This window comes from Phyllostomus hastatus, unplaced genomic scaffold (assembly GCF_019186645.2).
Source record: "Phyllostomus hastatus isolate PE091 unplaced genomic scaffold, TTU_PhHast_1.1 phas_scaffold_755, whole genome shotgun sequence".
Taxonomy (NCBI): Eukaryota; Metazoa; Chordata; class Mammalia; order Chiroptera; family Phyllostomidae; genus Phyllostomus; species Phyllostomus hastatus.
Window position 1 is genome coordinate 1,810,177 of NW_025334039.1, and position 26,555 is coordinate 1,836,731.

The 26,555-nt window shown below is 51.5% G+C and overlaps 1 protein-coding gene across 6 annotated transcripts in view; it reads left to right on the top strand.

Moving 5' to 3' along the window:
* Positions 1 to 26,555, top strand: part of LARGE1 (LARGE xylosyl- and glucuronyltransferase 1) — a 455,596-nt gene that overhangs the window by 343,768 nt on the left and 85,273 nt on the right. For all 6 annotated transcript variants that reach the window (XM_045826472.1, XM_045826469.1, XM_045826471.1 and 3 more), the window contains exon 7: positions 20,311 to 20,415. In XM_045826472.1, the coding sequence (XP_045682428.1) occupies positions 20,311 to 20,415 (105 nt within the window). The remainder of the gene's footprint in view (positions 1 to 20,310; positions 20,416 to 26,555) is intronic.

Below are 26,555 nucleotides of genomic sequence, written 5' to 3' on the forward strand. Positions count from 1 at the left end.
TGTCCTTTTATTTTTTTTTATGGTGTCAGATGATATACTGAAGTTCTTCATTGTAGTGTATTTAAATTTTTCAGGCTTTTTCTTGAGGGCTTGTCATGTTTATATATTTGATTTAAGAACATAGTCCACACCCAGGGGTCATAAAAATATTTTCCATGTTTTATTCTAAATATTTTAGAGTTTTGCCTTTCTCACTTCTTCATTTAAATGGGATTGAGTCATCTATGAAATACAAATAAAGTTTCTTTTTTTGTGTAGTAATTATTCCAGTATAGTTTTTAAATCACCTGTCTCTCACTTATCCATCCTAGATCAGTTTCCTGTATGTGCATGACTGTGTCCCACTGGTCTGTCTATCTCTCTGTCTCAGAACCACACTACCTTTATGTTATTGTACCTTTATAACAACTCGTGGTAGCTGGTAGTGCCAGTCTCCTTGCCTGTTCGCCTCTCTTTTTAAGACACTTCTTAAAAGTGAACTGCAAGCCCTGGCTGGCATAGCTCAGTGGATTGAGTGTGGGCTGCGAACCAAAGTGTCACAGGTTCGATTCCCAGTCAGGGTACAGGCCTGGGTTGCAGGCCATGACCCTCAGCAACCCCACATTGATGCTTCTCTCTCTCTCTCTTTCTCCCTCCCTTCCCTCTCTAAAAAAATAAATAAATAAAAATCTAAAAAAAAGTGAACTGCAAAAAGAAAAATACAGTACATAAAGTGTATGTAGTTCAGTGAATTATCACAGTCTTAGAAGTTTGCCCAGATCCATGCATGTACACATGCACGCAGGGGTGTTTATTGGAATTTTATATATCTATACATCAATTTGATGAGAATTGTTATCTTTATGATAATGAGTCTTCCTATCTATAAACATGATTTGTTATTCTTTTGGTTTTTTTCTCCTTTAATATCTTCCAATAACATTCACAATGTTCCCCATAAAAGTCTTGCACATCTCTTGTTGATGTGTTCCTGGGTACCTAATACATTTTGTTGCCGTTGCAAATGATACTTTAGTGTAGTTTTTACCTACTGCTGGTATATGAAAAGGCAATTAACTTTTATATATTGATAATTATATGCAGAGGCCTACTAAACTCTCTAATTCTAATTATTTATCAGTAGACCTCAATTACACATATTACCTATTTGCCTTTTGTATCTTTTTCTTCATCGTTTTACTTCCCAACTTTGGTTCTTTTAAATGACACATTGCTGGACTTTAAAAAATCTCCATGTAAAAATCCATCTTTCGCTCAAAATCTATAGTCTGTTTCTCTAGACTGCTGTTACCCATATGATGTGATTTCCGCTTTCTTTGGATTGATGAGAGGTTTTGGTTTCTCATTTTGATTTTAACCTCGACTAGATTGAAAGTTATGTACTAGAAATCTAAACATGAATATTTAAAGTCTGAAATTAATATCTTCCTTCCCGTAAGCGGTATGAGAACCTCAGAATCCCTGGTCTCTAATCGCCTCCTCTTGAACTCTATGCCTGCTGCTTATAGTGTGCTTGCTTATTCTGTTTTTCTTCTAACTGCATCAATGAGGATAGCATTGTTGGTTTTTCAGCTACTATGTTTTGAAAACATTATCCATAAATCTGCTGTTTTCTTTCCTCACTATCTGTTTTCACATTTCAGACTTTCCTTCTGGGGTCATTTTCTTTCTTCTTGAAATGTGTCTTTCAGAATTTCCTTCTGTGAGTGTCTGCTCCTAGTACGCTCTGTTCTTGTCTCTCTGAAAAACGTCTTTATGTTGCCATCCTGAAGGCTGTTTCCGCTGCATCTAGAATTCTGGGTTGACGGTTGTTTTCTCTTGGCTCCCCGAAGAGCTTCTTCCACGCTGCGAAGGCGCACATTGTTTCTGCTGCAAAGTCAACTGTCTGTCATTTTTCATTTCTACACATCTTACTTGGTTCCCTTTCAAACAGGCCTGGTCACTCGTGACAGCCTGTGTGTTCCTTTGCCATATTCTTTATAGTCTTTGCAGTTATCTCTTTGTGCATAACAAATTGCAGTCAAGTTTAGCAGCTTAAAACAAGCTGCTGCATTATATCTCTTATTATGTTATGTCACTTATTATGTCTCATGATTTCTGTTAGACGGAAACGCAGGAAGGGCTCGGCTAGGCAAAGCTCGTTTAGGAACTCGCCTGCAGTTGGGATCGTGTGGCAGCGTGGGCTGGATAACTGACTTCTTCGTGCATATATGAAATGATACTGTTATCGTGTAATGGCGTCAATATTCTAGTTTTTGTTTTGTTGTTGTCCAGTTTCCTGAGAAAGAAGAGACTGACAGCATTGAGTAGGTTTAAGGTGTCCAGAATGTCGATTTCATACACAGAGAGATTGCAAAATGAGGACCATTGCGCTGTTAGCTAACACCTTCCTCGTGCTGCATTTCTCGTCATTTCCTCTTTGTGATGAGAGCATGTGAGGTCTACTCTCATGGCAACTGTTCAGTATATGATGCAGTATCATTAACTATAAGCACTGTGCTGTACATTAGGTCCCCAGAACGTACTCATCTCACTGCTGGAAGTTCTTCCCATTCCCCAGCCTCCACCCCCGGTCACCACCAGTGTATGCTCTATTTCTATGAGTTCACCTTTTTCAGATGCCACATATAAGTGATAACATACAGTATTTGTCTTTCTTTGTCTAACGTATTTCATTTAGCATAATGCTGTCAAGCTGTATTTATGTTGTTGCAAAGGGCAGGATTTTCCTCTTCTTGGGGCTCCATAGTATTTCATTGTGTACATACCGAAGTTACCCTACCTCTTGGACAGGAGTGGCTTTTTTGCTATTTTACTCATCAGGATTATGACTTTTGGGGGGATCTTGGCTTTCTGCTTTGTCCCCTGGCTGCTTTTGCATAGTCCCCGTTTGCCTCCTTTTTCCTGCGGGTGGCTCGTTGAATCTAGTGCTGAATGACGTTAGCGATGGGCAGGTTCTTCGCTTCAGGTACTGCTTTCCACCTGCCTACCTCTCTGTGTTTGTGCTTTCTTATCAGTTTCTTTACTGGCTCTGAGGATTTGCCTTAAGCTCTTGTCTACTCATTTCTTTTCTTACACGCACGCATACATGTGCACGTATGCATACTTCTTGTTTCAATCCAGCATGTTTAGGTGTTTCCTACCAGGGTGTTGTTTTGCTTTTCGGATCTATTACCCTCCACGGTGTGCAAGACTGATGCACTTAGGGAGCTCTTTAAAGACACCAGTTCCCTGGCCCAGCCCACACAAAGCAAATTAGAATCTCCCAAGACAGGGCCAAGTAGGTGTATTTTCTAAACCCCTCCCGCAGGGGATCCCGACACCTGCCACTGCTAAGAGGAAATTCTTATCATGAAGATGTGGCCCTAGAACTTGAGAAAGGCTTTATAGAGGAGGGAATTGCTTTTTACCTGTTCTTAAAATTTATTCTCATGCTTTAACTGCCTCTGTTAGTTTCGTGTTATGTAAGCAGCCGACATCAGCCTCAGCGTGTGTATCGGAAGGCCCCTAGGGAGTGTCTGAAGGCAGCCTCTTCTCACCGGCTGTGTGGCAAGGTCATGTGACTTGGACCACTTCATGGTACAGGTGTGTTCATGCCCCTCCACTCACCTCCCCATTACCTGGGCTCAGAAAGCCACCAGTAGTCCAGCTCACTGAGCAAGAACCCACCTGCATCATCCACTGGTCCTACTGAGGGCCTGCTGTGAGCTGTCTGAGCTGACAGGTATGGCATGAAAGAGAATTTCAGCGGCACCAGCTGGGCAAGGGGAGCGGGGGTCTGTACAGGGGCCAGCTCTCCGAGGGCAGGATCCCGTTTGTGCCTGACCCCAAGTTCTACCGAACCCTGTAATTCAAGAGTTTTGTTTGACTTTATCTTCACCACCTTCTAGAAGGTGTTCACAGGGGACCACACTTCTAGATCCATTTGACAAGTCATGCCAAACAGCTCCAGAGACGTGCTCACCTGGAGTCAGGAAGACCAAGGTTCGAATCCCAGCCCCACGACTTGTTGGCAGCATGACCGCAGGCAAGGGACTTCCATCCCTCCAAGCCTCCGTTTCCTTTCCTGCCACACGGAACAGGATAACGTCTACCTTCTAAGGTTATTGGGAAACTTAGATGAAGCAATGTATTTTAGATGTCCTGTACACTGTCCCTTAGGTGCTTCCATTTGTTATTTTTGTTGTTGCTGCTATGGCTCTTAAAAACTCTAAGGGGTGAATAAGACAAGGATTATTTTCATGGTCTTGTCCTATAGAGCAAATCAGATGCCTACTCACCTTTGCAGCCAAGTCAGAATCAGACTTGTGTATCTAGGTGTCGACCCCAGTGTAGCTTTCTAGCTTTAAGTCCTAATAATAGTGGTAAAAACCACAGTTTTGTTGAACAGCTCTAAGTACCGGGTACCAAGCCAAGCTAGAGCTATTTTATGTGTTGTCCCTGGTCCTTACAGTAACACACGTAGGTTTCATTAACCCACTTGACAAAGAGCAGACTGAAGCTGGGTAGATAAAGACTCGACAACCTCACATGGGTGGCCAGTGGCTCAGACAGAAAACAGGGGTTGTGCTGTTTTAGACAAGCATCCAGCCTCCCCTTCTCCGTGCCAGCCTCTCTCATGATTGCTCTGCTCAGAGTCCTCTCTCTCCCTGCAGGGCCTTCCGCCTCCTGCTCTGCCCACTGCAGTCTTCCTCGTCCTTTAAGACCCAGTACAAACGCCACCTTCCCTCAGGCCTTCCTCTGCATCCCTCAGTCACAGAGAATCGCTCCGTTTGCTGTGTTTTCATGGGATTTTTCTTAGGTTCCACTTTTTGCGCACTGGTTATCATCTTGTGTCTCCTATGCACACAAATGTCGCCTGTACTCATTTGTAGTGTGTTCAAAGTCAGCGATGACACCCAAAGAACCATTGACCACACTTCATAGATGTCCATTAAGTGCTTATTGAATTTAAGAAGGAGCATTGCATCCAGAGAGGTTGTTACTAGGTACTTTCTTAGCTATGTCAGTCCTTCAGCCTTTAGCGACACTCTACAAGTGGCTGTCGGTGACAGAGCTGACACGTCTCGCACTGGTGACTATGGAAGTTCCCAGAATGCAACTGTGCAAGTAAAGGGTCATCTGTGTATCCAAGTTTTCTAAGTTGTGGAAGTTTTTTTTTTACTCGATTGGCTCTCTGGCCCCTTCTGTCTTCTTTATTCTCACCTGTGGGTTATTCCAAGTCTACAAAAGGTGGCTGGGCAGCAAGTTGAGCCCTGTTGGCTCAGAGCTGCCGCTGCCCCCAGGTAGAAGCTCCTTAGAGTGAGTCATCATGAGGAACCTTGTGCCTAAGTCACTGGATCTCCATCAGCCAAACACCACGTAAGTGGGATGGAATTAGAATCTCTCAGGGGCTGAACAGCTGCGTTTATAACAGGTTCTTCCATCTCTCCGTTGCCTTTCTTTCCATGACAGTTCACTAGAAAGTTCATTGAAATGGGAAGCATCAGCACAAACTGAACAGTACAAGAAAAAAGAAAAGGACTTTGTGAGATGTGTAGGAGTGTGCTCCACCCTTTGATGGAGCACATAAATTTAGCAGTCACAGGCAAACCAAACACTTACATTCGAGAGCTATTAAGACAGGGATAGGTCCAAAAAAATCTCTCTTTTTCTAAGGAAGATTGTAACTACCCAACGGGAGGAGTATTGATCCTGCAAATGAGGTAGGACAGAGTCCCGAGGTCACGTGGGAGATTGGGGTACAGACAGACGGACTGGGGTCTGCAGGTCTGGAACAGCCCTGAGGTCGCTGACAGCCATGGAATGAATCCTAGGCTGTCGGAGCGCCGTGGGGACTCCGGGGTTACGCTGTGGGAATGCTTCACGCAAGGGGAGGCCCGGGTCTCCGAGCGGCTGGGCCTGGGCTGGAACGCGGGTCCGTGTTGCGTATTTCCAGCACTCTGTGCAGTAATCGCTCACAGACTGTCACAAAGCTGGCCACAGGACAGCCGGAAATGTGTGGGCACATCAGTGCCGTGTGACAGCAGAATTGCCGTGAATAGAAGGATAATGGAGCCACGGCCTTTTCCAAGAGTTAGAGCCCGCCGATTGGAGGGACGCGTCATTTTTCTTAGCCTGCGCTCATCGTGTTATTTCCAATGTTAGTTACTGGAAGCAGAGTCAGTGTTTGAAGACGTGGTTCAAGCACAGAGATGCAGAATCGGACTCGATTTTTACGACCTTTCTGAGTGGTCTAAAACCAGAGCATTTACGTAAACCATAGCAACTCGCCATTATCAGATCTTTGTCAAGAGTTCAATTTACTTTTCAGAGAAATAACTCTTTTCACACTCAGTGCATCCATTTACATGATATTTACTTTATCATGTTTAATTGCAACAACAATTACCTGGCATAAACAGGTTTGGGTTCAGCCACGACCCCCTCTTGCTAAAGGCACGGTGGGTGGAAACAGGTACGCAGACCTACTAGAGGATGGTTCCTATGAAGTTTTGTTCCGGGAGCCTTTTGCATACGTCACTATGAAAACACTCCGGGGAGAGAAAGCAGGGATTGGCAGTGGGCCCTCAAGGTATTGCGATCTGTCTCCTCCCTTCACAGACCCCGGAAAGAAAGGGAGGGGACTTGGGTCCAGCGCTGTAGCGCTGACAGCCCTCCGTGGGACACACTGACAGTGTTTACTGCACGGAGTTCTTCTCTGTGGACTGCTGCAGCGGTACGTACCCGGTCTGTCGAGCAAGGGCTGCCACGGTGTCTTAGTCCATCTGGGCCACTGTAACAAAATGCCATAGACTGAGTGGCTTATAAACAATGCATTTCTTTGTCATGTTATGGAGGCTAGCAAGTCCAGGATCAAGGGGCCAACAGATTGGCTATGTGTTGAGGACCTGCTTCCTGGCTCACTCCTCTGCCCTCACTGTGTCCTCACAGAGCAGAAGGGGTGAGGGGCTCTCTGGACTTGCTCATAAGGGCAGTGGTCCCCTTCCTGAGGGCTCCACCCTCGTGATCTGGTCGCCTCCTAAAGCCTCCCCCCTCCCCGCCAAACGCCATCCCATTGGTGATTAGGCTGTAACGTAGGATTTGGGGGGAGGGGTACACAACTATTCAATCTGCTGCACATGGTACGTAAATCTAGTCATGAGATTGATGGGACGTGGCTCCCCAGATGGCAGGACGTGCACTTTGTGGCTGCCAGAGACGTTCTGTGGCTGACAAAGCTCCCGTCAGCGTAGTGATGACAGGGTATGTAGCCCAGAGACCTCCCGTGTTAGAGCTGGGCCCCAGCACTTCTTGGCGTGACAAGGCAGGGCGGGCGACATCGTGGTCCTGGGCGTCTCCCTGCCTTGCCTGTGCCTCATGATCACCTGCCACTAGGTGGGCACTCTGATCTTCGCAGCGCATCCTCTGTGTCACCTCCGTCGCCCCATTCAGGGCAGTGATTCGGTACAGGTCACTGGAGAGAGCTTCTAATGCGTGTTCAAAGTGCAGGGAGAAAAGGATAAAATGAGTGCTTTTCCCATTTTGTAGGCTTCTGAGAAAACTTGGACAGAACCCAGATAGGAAGGGGAAGCCACAGGAAGTAAAATTATAAGAGAGGCTGGAGGTCAGAACAAAGTTCCTGCCGTGTGAGTTTAGCCAGCACCAATGAAAAGCCAGGATCCAGGACAGAAAGACAGAGACAGAACGAAGATGGACTGGCACAGGCTCCTGGTCAAGGGGAACACGTGGGACCTGTCCCCTCAGTGATGCACGTGAACTCTTCTCTCTTTGACTGTAATTGCTTCTCCATGCCTTGGTTGTACCTTTATGAACTCACTCTCACCCCGGTGGTGGAGTAGCTTCGGTTACTCTCGGGGGGACCCGTCCAAACATAACCAGCCGTCCCAGTTTGCGAGTGAGTGAAAGGACAGCGTCTCAAAGCCTTAGCTACAAGGGAGTCCCAAAGTTTTCTGTAGTGACGATGACGTCAGCTTGTCCCTGGTCCACTACTTGGAAATGGGAAATGACAAATACTTTTCAAAAACTCGCGTACAACAAATCACCATCAGAGGCGACCCAGGAAGTTCAAACCAACAGGCCCAGTGTTTGTACAAATACTTTTATTTATTGCTCGGTTATAGCTTACCACATCCTACAGAAGGTTTCAGGCAATGTACAAGGAAAGGTACAATCATTTATGTACAAGAACCTTTACTTCCGACACTTTTTTTTAAGTCGAGCTCTGAGCTTCCTGGCAGCCAAAGTAAAAAGCATACTTGGTTCAGTGGTGGGAGGGAGGAGGATTCTTGCTACAAAAGAATATAGATCATTTCTTTTCAGTGGACTTGAGTTACCCGTGTTGTTTAGTTTTGAAAGGAATCTCTCTCCTGGGACTTCCCAAAAGGAATACTGACCAAGTCAGTGCTGCAGTAGACAATGTCCTCAGCCGCATCCCTACATTAAATAAGTGCAGTGGAGAGTTTGTATTATAAGGCTCTCTGTCCAGTGTCCTTCAGCAGAAGCTGGAGGCCAGACTCGGGGCTGTAACATGGGCCCAGGAGGTGCGGCTGAGACAACAGCATTCCACGTGCCCGGCTCCGGCCTTCAGTCATTCATCACTGTGACGCCCCTTCACTGGGCTTTCGGCAAGAGCTCAATAGCAGATAGCTCAGGCTCAATTTCTTGTAGCAGAAGAAGGGAGCATTCTGTGGCTGTCATGTAAGTGAGCTGAGATGGGAGTAATTCTGAGCAAGAAATGAGAGTGGGAAGTCTGCGGCCATCTTCGAGGGATTCTCCCTTTAACTTCTCCGCCTCTGGGCTCAGGGAGTATGTCTTTTCGATGCACTTCTCTTTCTCCACCCAAGAGGGGCCTTCTTTCCCGCCTTCCACAGCTCCGAGATGCGATTCCGACACACCCACCAGGCGGCCAGAGGCCGTGCTAGCCTGTTCATTGTCGGGCAGCCTCCCGCTCTGAATGACAACACAGGTGTCCTCCCAGGGTGGCTTTCTCTTGCCACGTGCTACTGACTGGCGACCTTCTCCAGATGGAGCCTGGGACAACAGCTTTTATGTGCAGCCGGCTCACCTGGGACAGGTGTGCAGGAGCTGTCCCCCGCCCTTGTCCTGGGGTGCTCAGCCCCACAGCCTCCTAGCCGGCTGCCACTTTGCCTCTTTCCCTGGCATTCCTCTGAGCAAGGGACGAGTTCCTTTCTCCTCGAATGTCACCTCACCCATGCCTTTCCAGCCCCCTTCATCTCCCGCGGTGGCCCTGTCCTCTGCCCCCATGTCCCTCCCTCTCTTCCTGTACCTCCCTTACTTTCCATGGCGTCTCTTAGCACCACTTGGCGATTTTTCTCTCTGCGGCCTCATCCCCCTAGAATGAGCGTGCCGGAGACTCAGTTTCTGGGCTTTGTCGTCGTCGTTGTTTATGGCTCAGAGCCCAGGACAGGGCCTGGCACGCAGCTGGCACTCGGTAAGTAACGGGGCGTGAATGAAGGAGTGGGTGAACAACCAAGTGGCTGGATGGACGAGCGGATTTAGATTGGAACGCGGTCCCCGGCTCCCTGTTAAAAATAACTGCTTAGCGGTCACCTGCACACACGTCGGTCCCCCCTCTCGCGCTCTCCCGCCACTGCCCACCCACCTCTGTGACTTTGCTAGACCAGATTGCTTTCTACCTTGAACTTGGAAGCCTTCGTTTAGTCTTCTTTGGGAAGGATATGAAAACTATCAAAAGACAAGGTCTTGTTCATGGTTATTGTTGGTGATTTAATACCCTGCCGGGAGCAGACCATCAGCCGACGGTCGCAGGTGCGTTGCCTTTGGCTTTCCAAGGGGACCTGGCCTGGACGGCGATGAACCGGCCCAGAGAGAGTGCCTCCGCTGGCAGAACCCGTCTGCTTTGCCTCGGTCATGGTATGTGGCATGGTTGCTGTTCAGCATTTGGGGGCATTAGGTGAGAAAAGTCTGCCGTCAGGGCCTGGGGGGAGCCGGAGTCGTCCTTCTGCCCCGTTCCAGCTCTCATCTCAGCAGCCTTCACTTCCAGGTTGCTCCCCGGTGGGGAGAGGCACAGTGATGTTCAGAACCAGGGGTTCTGGTCTCTGCTCAGCTGTGCGGTCTTGACGACATCCTCTCCCTTCCCTGTAACTCACTTCCAGCCGGTAGTTATGCCATGGAGAGTTTGTACCAGACGATCTCTAAGGTGTTTTCCAGGTGAAATATTTCTAAGACTTTGTACTTACATGGTGTTCTCATGTCCTGAAGTCTGCTGTTTCCTAGCATGCCTAGCGTGTCACATACATTTTGATCTATCTGCTTGGTCATGTGCTTTGTCTCCTTGACGAAGCCCGTCTTTCTGCGGGGGGGACCCTGTCTTGTCTGTGGGTTTATCACCCGGCGCCCGGCAGGATGCCCAGTGCTGCACATTCCGGGAACAGCACGGCCTAGCTGGTCTCCTGCGCTTGGTTACCTGTCGACTGATTATAAAGAGGCAGCGAAATGCCCCAGAAGGCGGGTAACTTGTCCCAAGTTCATAAACTATCCATGCATGAGTTCTTGGAACCTAATCAGTTTTATGGGCTGCCTGCTAACACCTTGTAGGTATATAAAACTTCTTTCAGTCCCTCTCTCCTCCTCATGTTTCCTTCATTCCCAGAAAAACTACACCTGGGCTGTGGGGGACACACATTCGGATTCCAGCTCCGGCACTTACTGCTGCGCTGTGCACAGCGGGGCTGGTTACCTTCCACCTCTGGGCCCTGGATGTCTCGCCTGCAAACGGGAAGAGGTGTACTGGCCTTGCAAGTCTGATGGCAGAACCGAGCAGCCTCTAGCGCAGGGCCGGATCGGGACTAAGCTGACGTTAGTTGTTCCCTCCAGGGCCCAGTTCAAGTGCAAGGGGCCCCTTTCCCTCAGAGCTTTCCCAGCCAACCCTTGGGGTTGGCTGTCTGGGCATTTTAGGATAAGCTACCCCTACTGTTTATCTCGGAGCACCTGGACTCACTTTTGCAAAAACAGACTATCAAATACTAAGAGTCCAAGAGTGTTGTGGCACCTACTTCTGCATTCCCTCCTTTCTCAGCCCAGTGTCCTGAAAACTACGGGTGCTCAAGTCAGGTAAGGTGCTGGGAAGGAGATCGCACAAGGTGAAGGGCAAGGGCACCTGCACTGTGTGGTCACCTTGGTAGGTCACAGGCTCTCACCCTGCTTCCACTATCTCACATTATTCAAAGGAAAAGCTTGGTCCGCAGGGTCCCTCGGGCCCTTGCAGCCTGGATCCTAGGCTGTGATGCTGCACTGGGTTTTTAAAAAGTTCCAGAGCCTTGTCCTCCGCGCAAGAGCCTCCCCAGACACAGGTGGCTTTTCTAGCCATGGTCTCTAGCACGGTCTCTCTGCGTGAGCAGTTGTTCTCGGTCGCTGGCAAAGGGGAGTGTGGTCTGAGGCTCAGCTTTCCCTCCGGAGTGGGCCGCCTTGGCCAGCGCATGGTTCCGTGGGGAAAGATGGGCATTGGTGTCTCTCCGGGAGGAGAAGGCATCACGATGCGGGTCTGCCGGGCCTTTGAGTCCCAAGCTGGTGGCAGTAATGACCTTGGCTTTTCACTGTGGATGCTCATGAAGTGGTGGTGAACTGGGCTTGACTGCACACTTCACACCGAGAAAGGTCTGCCTTTAGATTGCCCTTGGCCGCCCCTTACATGACACCACGTGGCAGCTTTCTGCTGTTGTACAGGTGAGGCCAGGCACATCCTCATTTAGGGAGGCTCCTCTCCTGGCTTCTCCTCTTCCTCTGATCAGCAGCGAGGCGATGCAGGCTCCAGCACTGCCCCTCGGTCTTCCCCGTTAGATGAGCTTCTCCTGAGATGAGTTCATGTTCTCAAATACCATTCGAGTTACAGTGGTCCCTGAGTCTCGGGCTTAACTTAGGAAAAATGGACCTCTAGGTCCCACCCCAGCTGCAGCATGTTCACACTTCGGAATACCACTCAGCAGTGGAAAGGAATGCGGTGTTAACACACATAACCACTTGGGGTGACCGCAGGTTGAGGTGCCTGTGCATGTCTGAGGCAGAGGGGTCAGATGGGCAGTTGCATTTATGATCCAGGAGCTCAGCGCAGAGGTGCGACTGGAGAGAGAAATCTGAAGATTCTCAGCCCACACGTGGTGATTCAGGCAGTTGCCTGGAGGAGGTCACGGAGAACTGGGAGAGGAACAGGGGAATGGGCGGGGTCTGGAGAGTGGGCGGGGTCTGGGAGGGAGGGAGTCCTGGACACTCCAGCCTTTGCCGTGACAGTTCTCCGAGACTACAGAGTTGAGGTTTCCCCAACATCCTCCTCAGGTAGCTAATTGGCTAGACCTGCTCACAGAACTGAGGAAAGAACTTGTACTTAGTGTTAGTGGCTGGTTTATTCTCTATTAAGGATACAACTGAGAACCAACTGGAAGACACGCAGGTGTGGGGACGGGGGGAGGCATGGAGCATGCGTGCCCTCTGTGGGCCCACCACCCTCCCAGAGCCCTCATGATGTGGTCACGTCAGAGGCTCTCAAACCCTGTTGTTTAGTGGCTTTTATGGAGGTTTCATCGTGTAGGCAAGATTGAATGACTGGCCATTGGTGACTAACTCAAACTCCAGCCTCTCCCCTGGAGGCTGGGGAGCGGGGCTGGAAGTTCCAAGCTTCTGATCAAGACTTGGGTTTCTGGCAACCAGCCCCCGTCCTAAAGTGACACAGAGCCTGCCAGGAGTCGCCTTGCTGGAACAAAAGCTGTTCTTACAGTTCAGGGAATCCCAGTGCTGCTTAGGAACTCGGTGCCAGGACCAGACATGAGATACCTTCTGCGACACTGCGGACCTCGTCCCTGTCAAGTGTCCCACTCTACGGTGTGATGCCCACTGTCCCCTTCCCCCGGCACTCGCCCGTCTTCCTTCCCATCACCCTTGAATCCTCATTGCCCCTGACAGCCTCCTCGGCGGGCTTCCCCTTTCCTGGGTCCCGCCCTCCCAACCCCCTAGAGTCACAGCCCCCCAGGATCACAACCCCCCAGAGTCACAGCCCCACAGAGTCATGGCCCCACACGTGTGGCTGTGATTGGTCACGACCTCGCCCTGTGTTATGGACTCAGTCCTGTCCCCCGAAGCTCCCGGGTTACAGTCCAAGCCCCCAACACCTCAGAACGTGACCGCGTTCAGTGACGGGCTCCTTAGAGAGGTTAAGGAAGATAAAGTGAGATCCCTGGAGTGGGCCCTAGTCTGCTGGGACCGGTGTCCTTGTAAAAAGAGGCGATGACGACACAGATACTCACAGAGGGACGCCCGTGTGAGGACGCAGGGAGAAGACCGCCCTCTACCAGCCAAGCAGAGAGGCCCCGGAAGCAACAACCCCGCCCAAACCTTGACCTCCGACGTCCGGCCTCCAGAACGGGGAGAAGGTGTATTTCCGATGTTCACAGCGGCCCTTGCTGACTGATTCCTACAAGGCTGTAAGCCGCCCTGAGGGCAGGGGCCGGCTGAGGGTTCCCTCATCATCCTTGCATCCCCACAGCCAGCACGGGGCTGGGCTCTGATCCGTACGACAGATACGTGTCGGATGGATGAGGGACTCCTCTCATGGTGCTGGCAGAGAGCCTCGGAACGTGGAGGTTTCGTTACGTGTGTTCCGACTAGTCCCGGGCCAATACTTCTTCATCCTGTTAGTGTCTCCGTTTGGAACTTGTCCCCGTCCTTTCTCCCCGAATGGCCATCACTGCATCTCTGTAATCTGCCCAGCAACCAGACTTAAGAATATAAAGAGATTTTGTGATTAAGCTTCCTGACTCCTTCTCAGCCTTGCAGGGGGCCTCCACTGGTAACTTCCACCTTCCAGGCTACATTTCAGAGAACAAAGTTTGTTCCGCATCAGACCTCTGCCTATAGAGAGGGTCCGTGGAGCAATGTGCCGTAACCTAAGAAACGCTATATGGGGGTGGGGGGGCAGATTAAGTCATAGCTACTACATAAGACCCGGGAATGTTTGGTAATGAGGCTCATCCTTACCGTTGAACAGTATTTTACAGTTTACAGCATTGCACAGTGCTCTCAAAACCACCTTATAACGAAAACAGGGTGTCGTTTATCATCATCTATTCTAACGAAGTAAAAGCTAGCCCTTGGAAATCAAGTCGTTTTCGCCCAGCCGGCCCTGGCGGTCTTCGGGAAAGCCAGAACTCAAAAGGCCGGCCCCTGGCTCCTGCAGACGAGCACCATTTCTGCAGCCCTGTAGGAAGACTGAGCTGCTTCTCAGTGCTGTTTGTTACTCAGCGGTTCATGGGGGCGACCGGGAGTGAAGGATGTGGGAGATGCCAACAAACTGTGCTTTTAAAGAGAGACGTATCCAGGAGGCCCACGGATGGGAGCAGCAGCTGGGTCCAGGCCCCCTGGCCAAGGCGTCTGTCATCTCAGAGGCGGTGGCAGCCGCGTGTCCCGGGAGCTGGGTGGTGAAAGCAGCCTTGGACGGGAGCCCAGCAGCCAGCTCCACATTCCTTTCTAGTTCTTTCTATTTCCCAAAACCAGAGATCACGGACGGAAGGGAAATCATTGTTGGAGATGAGCAGGAGTTTTTATACCGTGAATTACGGTACGTTAGTGTGAGCCTCCTCGGGCTGATCTGGGAGGAAGTGGCAGGGAGACTGTCATCTCTCGAGGGGCAGTGGAATCATTACCTGGGCCTTTGTTGGTTCGCAGGGTCTTCCCTGAGTCTCAGGCCACCCTTTTTGCTCTCCCTCGAGATCCCTGGTAAGATATGCTCTCCGCTCGGGGCCCTGTGACAAGTGCTGAAGGAAGTTAGGCTCAGCGTACCCTGCTGGGGACCAAGGGACTCTGCAGCGTCTGGGACTCCTGCCTGCAGCCCCAGGGGGCAGTGTGGGCAGGAACCGCTGAGCGGGTCAGCTGTGTCTTGACCACACTCTACCCAGCTTCTCATGTCCTTCGGAGCCTTGTCCTTGGTGCTACCAGCTACCAGCTACCCTGGAGAGAGAGATGCTTTTGCACATGTTTCCTGACTTTGTGAGTAAATGTGAACACACGGGCTTTTGTGACAGGGAGATCTGAACACAGCCGCAGCTCGGTGGTTCCCAGGCACTTGTCCTGGACAAACGACTTTCCCTCGCTGAACCTCAGTTTCCCTTTCCCGTGGGTTTGTGGCAAGGCACTCTGAGACGATGCGTCCATCCTGGGGCGGGGCAGAGAGGGCTGTCCTGGGAAACACAGGCTTCGCCACAGACAGGGTGCGTACGCCTGCCCAGCGGGCGTGGAGGAGGAACAGGTGTGGGGGCAGTCCCCCATGAGGGGGGTATGGAGAAAGCCCGTCATTGGCCTAAATAAGGAGGCCCCAGAGTCAGTGTGGAAGGGAGCTTCCAGGCCATCCAATCTCGTCGTCCGCTCAGCGCAGGACCCCCATGCCACCACCGGCATGCCTGCTGGGTGACCTCCCACTCCCATGGTCCCCAGCCCTGCCGGGCACCAGGATCAGTGGGGCTGTCCTTTGCAAAGAAATCCCCGGGGCTGACCCCAGGAGAACCACTTTTCATTAGGTTTGGGGCACTGCCTGGGAGGTGGTAGCCAGACCATTGGGAAGCTCTCTGCAGAGATCATCAGACCCAGAAGGCGGGGCCTGGCCTGTTTTCTTCCCTGCTGTGTCCCTAGCAGCTGACGCAGAGCCCAGTGCACAGTAGGGGCTCGGTTAACACCTGCTGGGGGAGGGCTGATGCAGGCAGCTTCTTCCAGAACAATCCCAGTGCCTAGAAGCTCCCTCCCACACCCCCGCCCCAGAAAGGCAGCTCATTTCCGTCCATGTTGGTGAACTCTAATGGTTACTTACGGTCTGGCTTATAATAAGCAAAAATCGATCTTCCTTTAATCTTCATTCATGCAACCTCATTCCCTCTGTCTCTCGAGGGACAGATTCTAATTCCTCTTAGAAGGGATTGTCCCTTAGCTGTGGAGGTCAGCAAGGGTGGGATATTTATCTCCAGATGAAATCAGGGCTGGCTAAGCAATGAATAAACTTACTTCATCAAGGAAACGAAATGATGGACCAAAGGACCTTTGTAGCTAGAGCACATGGGTCCCAGCTCCAGGGCATACGCTGCAAACTTGGGGTACATAAACAAGGGCTCCGGGTCCCGGGTATGAAATGGATATACCTTTACCATTGTGCAGAGGAAATTGACCCCAGACTGCAGTCGAGGGTAGAAGAGCTAGCGTTTGAACCAGGTGAGACGTATACTCAAGTTCAAGGAAAGATGAGGGGGCCGGGCTGGAGTAGCTTACGCGCTGAAGAAAGCCGAGCACAGCATCGGTGGTGGAGCCCACCTCTTCGCTGACGGCGTTTCCCCACACGCCTCACTCCCCTCCTTCCGGGGCTTCACCTGTAAATGTAGGCGGTTCCAGAGCACTTACTAAGATCTTCCCAGCTCACGTGAACTTCTGTGATCCCAGAGTGCATTCGCTGGAGCTGGGAAACGTGCAAGTTCTGAAATGGTCTTTTTCAACCCATTCAGGGCTGTTTAAATACCCTTTGTGTTGCACCTTCTCAGGAGATGTTTTATTATTCTGCACCCACGCGTCAGGGGCACCAGTGGAGCGGTTCTTTCAGGATGTTTAATAAATGGTGATGTGATACGATATGTTTTCCTTATTATAGCCTTCCTGCACTCAGACATGCATTGAATGATACTATTAAAGGCTTTTCTGTTACAAAGTAGCTTATTAGAATAAATAGGATGTCGGAAGGGCATTGTTGCTTTCTCTGCTAATAGTCAGGAGAGCCTCCGGTGATAACGTTTTAGTATTCACCTGCCGGTAGAAGCACAGCTGGTTTGATGCACAGCAGCGATTGGCAGTCTCCCTCTGTGCAGCCAGGACCTCTCCCGGGGGTGGGAGAAGGAGACAGCTCTGGCAGCGTCCGTCGTCCGGGGTCAGGGCTGGAGCTCCCTGCTCCTGGTGCCTCCCTGGAGAGATGACCTAGTATGCACCCACGTCCACCCCATTTCGGTAAGAGTCCACCAGTTCCAACTGGGATGGGAAGGTGATTTTTTGATGATAGTTATTTTTCATTGCACCGTTCATCCATCTCAACTCACGTCCAGAAAGCCAGTGAATTAGCATATAGTGGGAAATGTTAGAACTGGAACACTTGAAGGATCCTATGTGGGGAAAACATATGTTGCAAGAGGTGAGGAATGAGGGAATAAATGAGTGAGTGAATGAGTGATATGGGATTCTGGCTTTATTGCAGATCAGCTGGGTGGCCTTGAGCAATTTAATAATTCCTCTGGGCGGCCTCCACTTTTTCTGCCACGAGCCGGACACTCTGCCTGTGTTCTGCTGTTTGGTCTGCACGTGTTTTCTGGAGGCGGGAGGTGAATTGCACTCTTGCCCTCTGTGATAGGAAACTGCAGCTCAGGGAAGTTACACCTGGGCCAAACCATGCAGTAGCAGAGCTAGAACTCTCCCTTGTCTGGATTAAAAGCCCTTTTTCTGTTTTTCCATGCTGCCTGCCTTGCACCCAGTTGATTGAATGCCCTGCCTGCCCTTTCTAAGCCTTAGGGGCCACGTGGGAGCATCACCAGTCCCTCCTCCTGGGGCTCCACTTCTCGTCAGCAGCAGCCCCTCCCGGAGCCCGAAGCTCAGGAAGGAGGAGGCAGGGAGTCCCCAGCCTGGCGCCATCCGTCTGCTGGCTGGTGACAGGACACCAGGGCCCCAGCAGAACAGCAAGCTTGTTCACTCTTGTCTGGCTGTTTGTGGTGATGTATGAATAAGCAAAGAAGACAGCTTCATTTTCATAAGTTAACTTGCGCCTGGAGTAAGGAATCCAGGGAACAGGGCACTTCATCATAACCGCAGGGCCAGCGCGGAGAACAGTGACAAAGCCTTTTGTTAGTCACAGTGTTTTATTGTAATAACTCCGAGGCAGAGGAGGCAGCCGGGAACGTGAAGGGGCCGTGGGAGGCAGCTCCCGGGCAGCCCGCGTCAGCGCCCCCAGGAGGAATCCCCTTGGATCCCGCCTCTTAATGGGACGCCAGGCCCACAATGTGTTGGCATTGTCGAGGTGAAGGACTGAGACCCTGACCTCTGCAGACGTGGGATGTAGATGCCACCTGGAAAAAAGATGACCTGTCTCGTAGGTGCTGCAACCGGGGACCAGAGGGACTCTCTGCCTAGACAGGGGTTACGGGACAGCACCATCCTCAGAAAAGTTTTGGGAGAAGCTTAGGAGTTTGGAAGTGTGTATGGAAGGGGTAGGGGAAGGGCAGGGGCACCTGCAGGGCAGGAGGGGAGGTGGTAGGTGGCTCTGGCCGGATGTCCAACAGCCATCACCCCCACTCCCCACAGAAGTAGCTGTTCCTGCTCTCCCCACCTCTGACCCACCCATGCTTCCGTCATGGCACATACCACAGTGCCTTATAATTGTTTATCCGTCACCTCTTCCAGCTGCCTCCAGGGCAAGGACTATATTTTGTTTGCCTTCGGTCCCTTCGTCCTTTGTGCAGTGTCTGACCCAAAGCAACCTCTCTGTCGATATTCAGCCAAACCAAAGTCAAGGCCGAGCAAGGGTCATGTCTGCAGAGGAGGGGAGGAGACAGCTGAGACCGCAGACGGCTGAACCCCAGCTGACGGGGCCGCGTGTCGGGGTGGGGAATCTGGGCTCAGGGTAGAAATACCTGCCGACCATTCTGTTATGCCCTGGTTATTGTCAGGGGTGACGTTTGCTAATTCTGAGCACGTGGCACCCTTCATCATGCCAAAAAAATAAATGGTAGCATCAACCTAGGGTCACTGGTAATTATGAACCAGCTCCCCAAGGACCCCACGTCCCCTGTGTGGCCCAGCCTCTGTGTAAGGTCAGTAGACGGGCACACGGCTTCCTCAGCCCAAGGCACCAGGCCTTGCCGATCGGACTGTTCGGAATCAGCGTCCCGAGCTTGTTGCACGTGGGATTGATGGGCTTTTGCAGTCCCCGAATCGGTGATGTTTTTCTTCCGAGGGATTCTACGAGTTTTGGATGCGATCCTATAGAATGACAAAGCGGGCGGTAGTGTTTTCCCGTGCCTCTAATTTATGTGTTTGTGCTAGGGTGTTGATTTAGATGGGAACTCGATAAATTGATCAAGTAAATTACAGCAAACCCACACACCATCATTCCAGGAAGCTGTCATCGTACCGAGGAGGTTCTCCATCACCCGGCACGGTGTCCCGGGGAACCGCTGCGCTCTCAGCCTGCTGCCGGGCTCCATGTGCTAGGGGAGGCCCTTATTTCTCATGGCGGCTGACGGTGTGGGGATTTCAGCTCCCGAAGGCGTCCCTGAGCTGTGGAAGGCAGTGATCGTTAGTCGTGGGACCTTTTGCACATTATTCAGGCTTCCTAAGCCTCAGTTTCTCTTCATATAAGACGTGGATGTATTGTTTCCATCATAAACCTTTGCCGTGAAGGTAAGCAATAATGCACGGCGACAGTGGGAAGAATCTGGGCGTCGGACAAATGGAGAATGGCGTGCCGGCTCTACCGCTAGTGGTGCAGCTCTTGGTCCTACGGGAGCCTCAGTTTCCCAGTCTGTGCGGTGGTATTGATACTAATCCCGAGAGACTGCCTGGGTGTGATGGGCTTGTCTAATGGAGCAGTTGGATCTGATGCTGGACTTACCCTCCTTACAAGGCCTGGCGATTTGCTCTGGGGACACAGAAGCGATTGTCCCTCTACAGAACACTCCTGAGTTGACGTGAGGCTGATGTGATGCTTCCTGACTGTGAGAACAAGAGCGCTGGGAAGGTGGCCAAGAGGTGGCTCTTCTCTGCAGGTTCCCTTCTTGTCAGACAAGGGTCACGTCTTTCTCTCCGGTGTGAGAATCACCTCGCGCATGCTCAGAAAGCCAGAAAGTTAGCCTGTAATGGGAAATAGTAGAACTGGGACACTTGGAGAATAGCGTGTGAAAAAATACATGTTGCAAGAGGCAAGGAATGAGTGAGTGAGTGAATGAATGAATGAATGAATGATGTGGGATTCCGGCTTTACTGCAGACTAACGAGGTGGCCTTGGGCAACTTAACTTACTCCTCTGGGCAGCCCCCATCTTTTTCTCCATAAAACGGGGTTAGTACAAACAGAGGGGCTGCCTGTCTGCGGGGAATCGATAGGTGAATACAAGTTAAGCACTTGGGTCAGAGCCCGGCCGTTCCTGAAAACTCCCCAGGATGAAAACTCACGCTGCGATCTGGCACTCCTCCGTCTACTTTCAGAGTGCACCGACCCACACGGCTCGGCTTCTTTTAGCACCTCTGCCTTCTCTGTCCTTCACAGGTCAGCAGGTCCTGGGCTTGGTGGAGAACCAGAGTGACTGGTACCTCGGAAACCTGTGGAAGAATCACCGCCCTTGGCCCGCCCTTGGGAGGGGCTACAATACGGGTAAGTCCTGAGGGGGCAGGGAGGGGCGGGGCTTGTAAAGGACCCGGTGAGGACTCATGCTCCTTCCTTGGGGAGAAGAGGTAAGCCACAGCACAGGTGAGGCTCACCTGGCGGCCTGGGAACCTTCCAGTTCTTTCTCGGTGCTGCCCCCACAGGTGGAGTAGCTGTGGGGCCTTAGGCAGCTGCAGGGGTCTCACCGAAAAGGCCCCTCTCCTTGGGGACCTTCCGACAGGCTCCTAGATCTTTGTGAGTGTGACCTGTGGCACCCTGGCTCTGTTCACTGAGACTGGAGATCATCCCGCAGCAACAACCCCCATGTCTCAGGGGGCTCATTGGGACAATTAGCCCCTTAACACAACCGGAATCACCTGGGCGTTTACTAACTCGCCTAGGGAGGAAAGAAGCAGATGACATATTGACTCTGAAAGCTTCTGGTCAGGAGTGACATGATTGCTGCTATTTCACTGGCTAAAGTGTGTCATGTGACCATGCCTACCTTCAAGGGGTGTGGGCAGGTGTAACCTGGCCATGTACCCAAAGGAGAAAAGGCAGAAATATTCAGTGATTGGTGCTTAGGAACACCACGACTGTTAAGCACAATGTGTCTAAAATCAAGTCCATTGTTCCACCTTGTTGCTAACCCCAAACGGTGTCTCCTGTTTTCCTTCTCTCTCTGTTAGTAGTATCATTCCTTCCCTCCTCCATGCTGTGTTCAGCTGCTGTCTGTTGAATGCTTACCACGTACTGGGCCCAGTGCTAGGTGGGCCAGCACAGCCTGGGACCTTGTAACAAAGGTCCCAGGGGCATGTAACAAAGAAAGCGAGAGCAGCCCCTCTCTTTAGGTTCAGGTTGTGCCACTGTCTCTCTCTCTGAAACACCGCCGGATCCTCCTGCCTCCTCCCCTCTGTCCTCTTTGACACTGCTTCTGTACCCTAGTCTCAGAGGACGCAGCCGCAGGACCTGTGCCAGGCTGGAACTTGGAGTTCGGGGAGCTGTGGGGCGGGCCAGGCCAAGAGGTGCTGGGCCCTGGCATCTGAGACCAGCTCATACTGCGTTGAGGCCAGTGTCTTCAGGGGATGGTGCTACCTGAAGGGGACAGGTAGCACCTGTCCTGGAGGCTCCAGTGGGAAGGGCTTAAGAGTCAACTCTGAGAGCCAAGGGTCCAGAGGGGTCAGGTTCAAACACAAGACCCCAGAGCCCAAGAGAGAAAGGATGAGAATCCAGCTTCCAGAGGGCAGAGATGGGATCAGAGCAGGGTCAGACGTGGGCCAGAGCCAGGAAAGAAAGGTCAGTGTCCCCGAGCAGACAGAGGGGGCAGGTAGGGAGCTCTGGGTCAAAGGCTGCCCTTGGACACAGGGCACACTCCCTCGCTGACGTGGGCGTGCCGCGTTGTCTTGTAGTGACTTTTCCTGTAACCCCTGCCAGGCGGTAGTTACAGCCTGAGAGGTGGCCAGTGAGGAATTTCACCCACCTGCTCCTGCACCTGCTTTTCAGGCTGTGCGGGGCATTAACCCTTGAGTTGCAGGATGGGAGGGAGTTCTGGGGAGTCCCTGAGAGGGGAGGGTGTGGGGAAGGGGAAATAAAGGGGCTCAGAGCAGCAGCTCTTTGGAGCTGGTTTGGAAGCATTTCAGTACAGCCACAGCTCAGTCCTCGTCGGCGTCAGAACTCATCAAACCCTGTGCTCATCGCATCTGATGAGAAGAAATGTTTCAGCGCCCGGTGTGGATGCTAGAATTTGTCTGAGTCATGTCGCCGCCCCAAGAGAGAAAATGCTTCGTCACTGGCCGCTTGCTCAGTGCTCGTGGGTTTCGTTCGGTACTCCTCACGAGTTCCAGACTGAGTTAACGATGAGCACCGAGGCACCACTGTGTTCCGTTACTGGGCAAGGCAGCGCCGCTGCCTCCCAGCTGAGCACGGGGCAGGCGCTGGGCCAGGTGCTTTGTAGGTGTTAGTCCCATCTGACCCTCGCACTAACCCCGGGGGACAGGCGCTCCTCTTATCTCTGTTTTGTACACCGGGAACTGAAGCTTGGGGAGTGGAGTGATAAATGAGGAGCCCGCGGTGTCGACTAACTTCAGCTTCCCAGCTTGAGCTGCCGTGGCTTCAGGATCAAGGATGCTTTTGGAACATGTGGAACCCTAGGCTCTGCCCTTGGAGGGTCTTGCCCCGGGGGACGCAGGGAGGGGCAGTGCAGGGCAGAAGGTCCCGGCACCCTGTTTCGCCTTCCGGCAAGCCTTCCCAAGGGCTCTTCCCTTGGTGTCTTTGAGTCGGGGCCCTTCAGGAACCCACAGTGGGCTGAGGCGAAGGCAGCCCGTGCTCGTTCGCCCCGTGTAGATCTTTGGTGCCTGGACTCCAGCCCCGTTCACTCCAGGCTCCGGTGAAGCTGGAGACACCCATGTGAGCCGGCTGGGGGAAGGGCAGACTCAGGTAAACCCTGGTGTGTGTTCACCTTCTGTCTCCGACAACAGAGAATAATAGAAAATGTCACCTGGTGACGTACGGCCGAGTCTCGGGGATGCGGCATCGGGGTCATGATTACCTGGGCGAGACAGAAACCATCCGTCATCAGTTGGGGTTTGCCGGAGAAGACAAATGTGGCATGCTGGGGAATTTATTATGACAAAAAAATGACGTATGCCCTCCCTCCCCTCCCCGCTGGCCTCAGAAGGTGAGGTCGGGAGACTTACAAGCACCTAAGCCGGCGCCCACTTTTACCTGGAGTGCCTCAGCAGCGGGCTGCCTCCCTTCTTGCTCCACCGACGGGGCAGAGCAGATGGGGAAAAGCCCTGTGAGAACTGATTCCATGTAAACAAGCCCGTGACACCAAGCGATCATTATAAAAGGATTTATGCGACGTCGAAATGCATTGGCTTTCAGGACGGGCATTTGTTATCTTAAGACTAAGGATCATGCCTCCCACATCACGTCACCCGGACGAATAGGCTCTCGCTCAGAAACGGAGCCCTAAATCGCCGCGCACCTCAAGCCTCCACAGGGGGGATCCCCGGCCGAGCCCCGGGCCAGCCTTCACCTTGGTGTTGGGAAACTGAGGCCAACCCAGGCCAGAATCTCAGCCCAGCCACTGGGGCGCTGTGTGAGCTTGTGCACGTCGCTTCACCTCCTTGAACTTGGTTCCTCCCTTGTAAACGAGGACAATAAGAGCACCTTTTGGGTGAGGGCTCACTAGGTAATTTGTCTAAGGGGCCTAGTCTGGTGTCTGGCTTGTGCAAAAAAAATTCTCGGTAAATCTCAGTCTGGGTCCTCTTGTGTTTCTCTGCCACTTACTCTACCAGGGAATGGGATCCGTCTGCTTTAAAAGTGGTGGTGACGCGGCTGGCTAAGGTTCGCTGAGGTCTCCCCAGTGCCTGGGCCGCAGAGAACCACTCCGGGGTCTGCTTTTCCCCAAATAGGCAGCCCCCAGTGGTTTTCCTCCTCTCTGCTCCCTGGAAAAAGTTAGCTTTTTCATATTATTTTAGAATAAAAAATGATGATGTCAGTTCATACATCCGCTTGCTCACTGTGATTTAACTTTGGAAGTTCCCCAAGAAAGCAGGAGACGTTTGACTTGGAAGATCTGCCTTCGAGACCTGACTTGGTCGCTTTTCAGCGTGATGCCTTTTGGAAAGCGACTCTCGGAGCCTTGGGTGTCTCACCTGTAAACGAAGAATGGTGACCCACCTGGAGCCCACCATGGTGCGTCCCTCAGGGGCGGGGCCACCAAAGTGCTTTAGGAAGCGGCTTGTAGTGTTTATATATTTCTGCCCCTGACCACAACCTGGCTGAGTAACTGTTTTCAATTTTGAGTCATCTCCATTCATCAAGTTCAGGTGCGTTCCCCAGGCACTTAACCTCGCATTGTCTTTGTTAATTCCTGGAATTATCTTGCAATGTAGGCATTCCCCTTCAGAGAGCCAGCCGGCTTCCCCCCCTTTCTCTTTTTGTTGTTCTTTCCCCATCTGCTTGCACCAAGCCCCCAGGGCCCCAAAAGATTAGGGACGATGATCATCTGCTCCCCCATCTCCCTCCATTCTTATTAACGCGGTTTACAGCTTAATTCCGTCCTCAGGAGCTGCCGAGCCACAGCAGCTGCAGGTGGCCAGCGGGTCCCAGCACAGGGTCCTTGCCATACTGTTCGGGTGGACTAAAGGGCACGGAGATGGGCTAATCTCCAATCATTCTGTCCGCTCCTCGCATCCCAGGGGCCAGAAGCTGTCATTCACACAGCATTCAGCTGTCTGCAGGATTTTTTAAAAAAATTATTACAGGCTCATTAAGATTCAGCTACTTCATCTCTTATGCTGATAGTAACTAGCTTAAAACAGAGCCCAGCAAAAGGGAAGGGGACAGAGCTGAAAGTGGCCGGTGACTGGGAAAGTAGAAAGAAGGTGGCAAGTATACAGAGGTTCGTTTGCCTAGGATCCCAAAGTTTGCTCAAGGAGAAGGCGCATCCTCCCCAAGATCAAGGACATGATATCAACCAGAGGATGTGCCGTAAGAAACAATTTAAAAATAAAAATGTGTCCTGTTCCTTTCAGTCCCCGAAATTAGGCCAGGGACAGGCAGATGGAGACCTGGCCCTCGAGGGAGGGAGGACGCATTGGTCCAGGAACGCTTTCCCGCGGAACAACAGAACTGGGACACTCAAGGACTGACTCACCTCTGAAGCCGGAGCGGACTCCAGCTTCCGGGCCCTGCAGAAAGAGAAGGTGCCCCAGTAAAATCGGACACCACCGTGACATCCGTGGCAGGGATTCACAAGGAGCAAACGTTAGACAACTTGACGAAGAACTGTTAAATAGCTTTAGCGAGATAACTGTAAATGCGGGACTTTAGCCTACGCTTCATCCCGCCTCTGCTATCCAGCATTCTGCTGCCTGGGGGAAGTTCCTCCTTATCTCGGAGCCCACCAGCTCTCGTGGGTCAACAACTAAGGAATATTGTGATTGAATTATTTTTGTCTGTAATACATGCATCTAGAGAAACAAGATTTAAAGGTAGTTCGTTCATTCATTCATTCGTTCATTCAGCACATGCTCCTAAATGCCCGTTATTCTGGGTAAATAGTAATTATTTAAGAACAAGCCATACCAAGAACTTGGCTTCGAGGATATTACTGTGTAGCGCAGGGGAGTCTGCATATCTACAAATGAAGTCCGTAGGACTCAAGCACTGAGCACCTTTGACATTCAGAGTGGGGTGTCACCCCTGCAGTAACCCTGGACCGATGTTTTCTAGGCTCATTGCAGAAGATATTGCAGGAGATGTTAATATCGTTTAGAAACCACGGAGGGTAAGATGGAGAAATCTGGATGTTGTCTTTCCCTTGGAGGTTCCGATTGCACATAGGCATGTTAGCGGTCCTGAGAAGGCCGGAAGTAAAGAAAGCTGTTGACCTTCCAGCATCCTGCGCTCTTGTGTGATCCAGAGCTCTGGACCTCTAGAGCTCTGGAAACGAGTTTAGGAAAAATGTCCGCTAGACTAACTCTGGGGTAGAAACGATCTTGTTTCACGCTCTGTGTCCAAGCCCTCGGCACAGAAGGGTTTACATGGAATCTGTAGGAAAACCCCATTGAAAGACGCTTGTCACCTGGGAGTGGTTCACGCGACACCACAGGCAGTAGAACTGTCCACGGTCATTGGCACCGCAGGATCTCATTCATCTTTGTGCCGTAAGAACCCAGACACCACGTTAGTGCACCTTCTTAATTAATGCCCCGTGTGCTGTGGCGTACCTGAAGCCAGTCCCCAGCCGGCAGCCCTCCGAAACCTTTTTTCCAGGAATGCCACATGAGATGGCTCCGAGACCTTTCACCATCCTGATTGGCTGGCCACCTCTAGATAACTCCAGTGTCTCTCTTTGAGGGCAACACGCTGACCTGAAGGATATGCTCTGGGCGTTACCTAACTCTCAGAGGTTCGTGCCTTCACCCGGACACTCCTGCCCACTGTTCTGGATCATAGCCCCTGTTTATAATGTCAGAGACTCTAACCCAGAGAGAGTGCACCTGGATCTCTAGAGGTGAGGCCAGGGGACTGCTATTTTTACACGCATTCCCTGAATGACTTGATGCATACTGACGTTTGAGAACCAGTATCCTAGCGCAGACTTTTATTGCCATGTGCCCATCAAGCTCCAATTG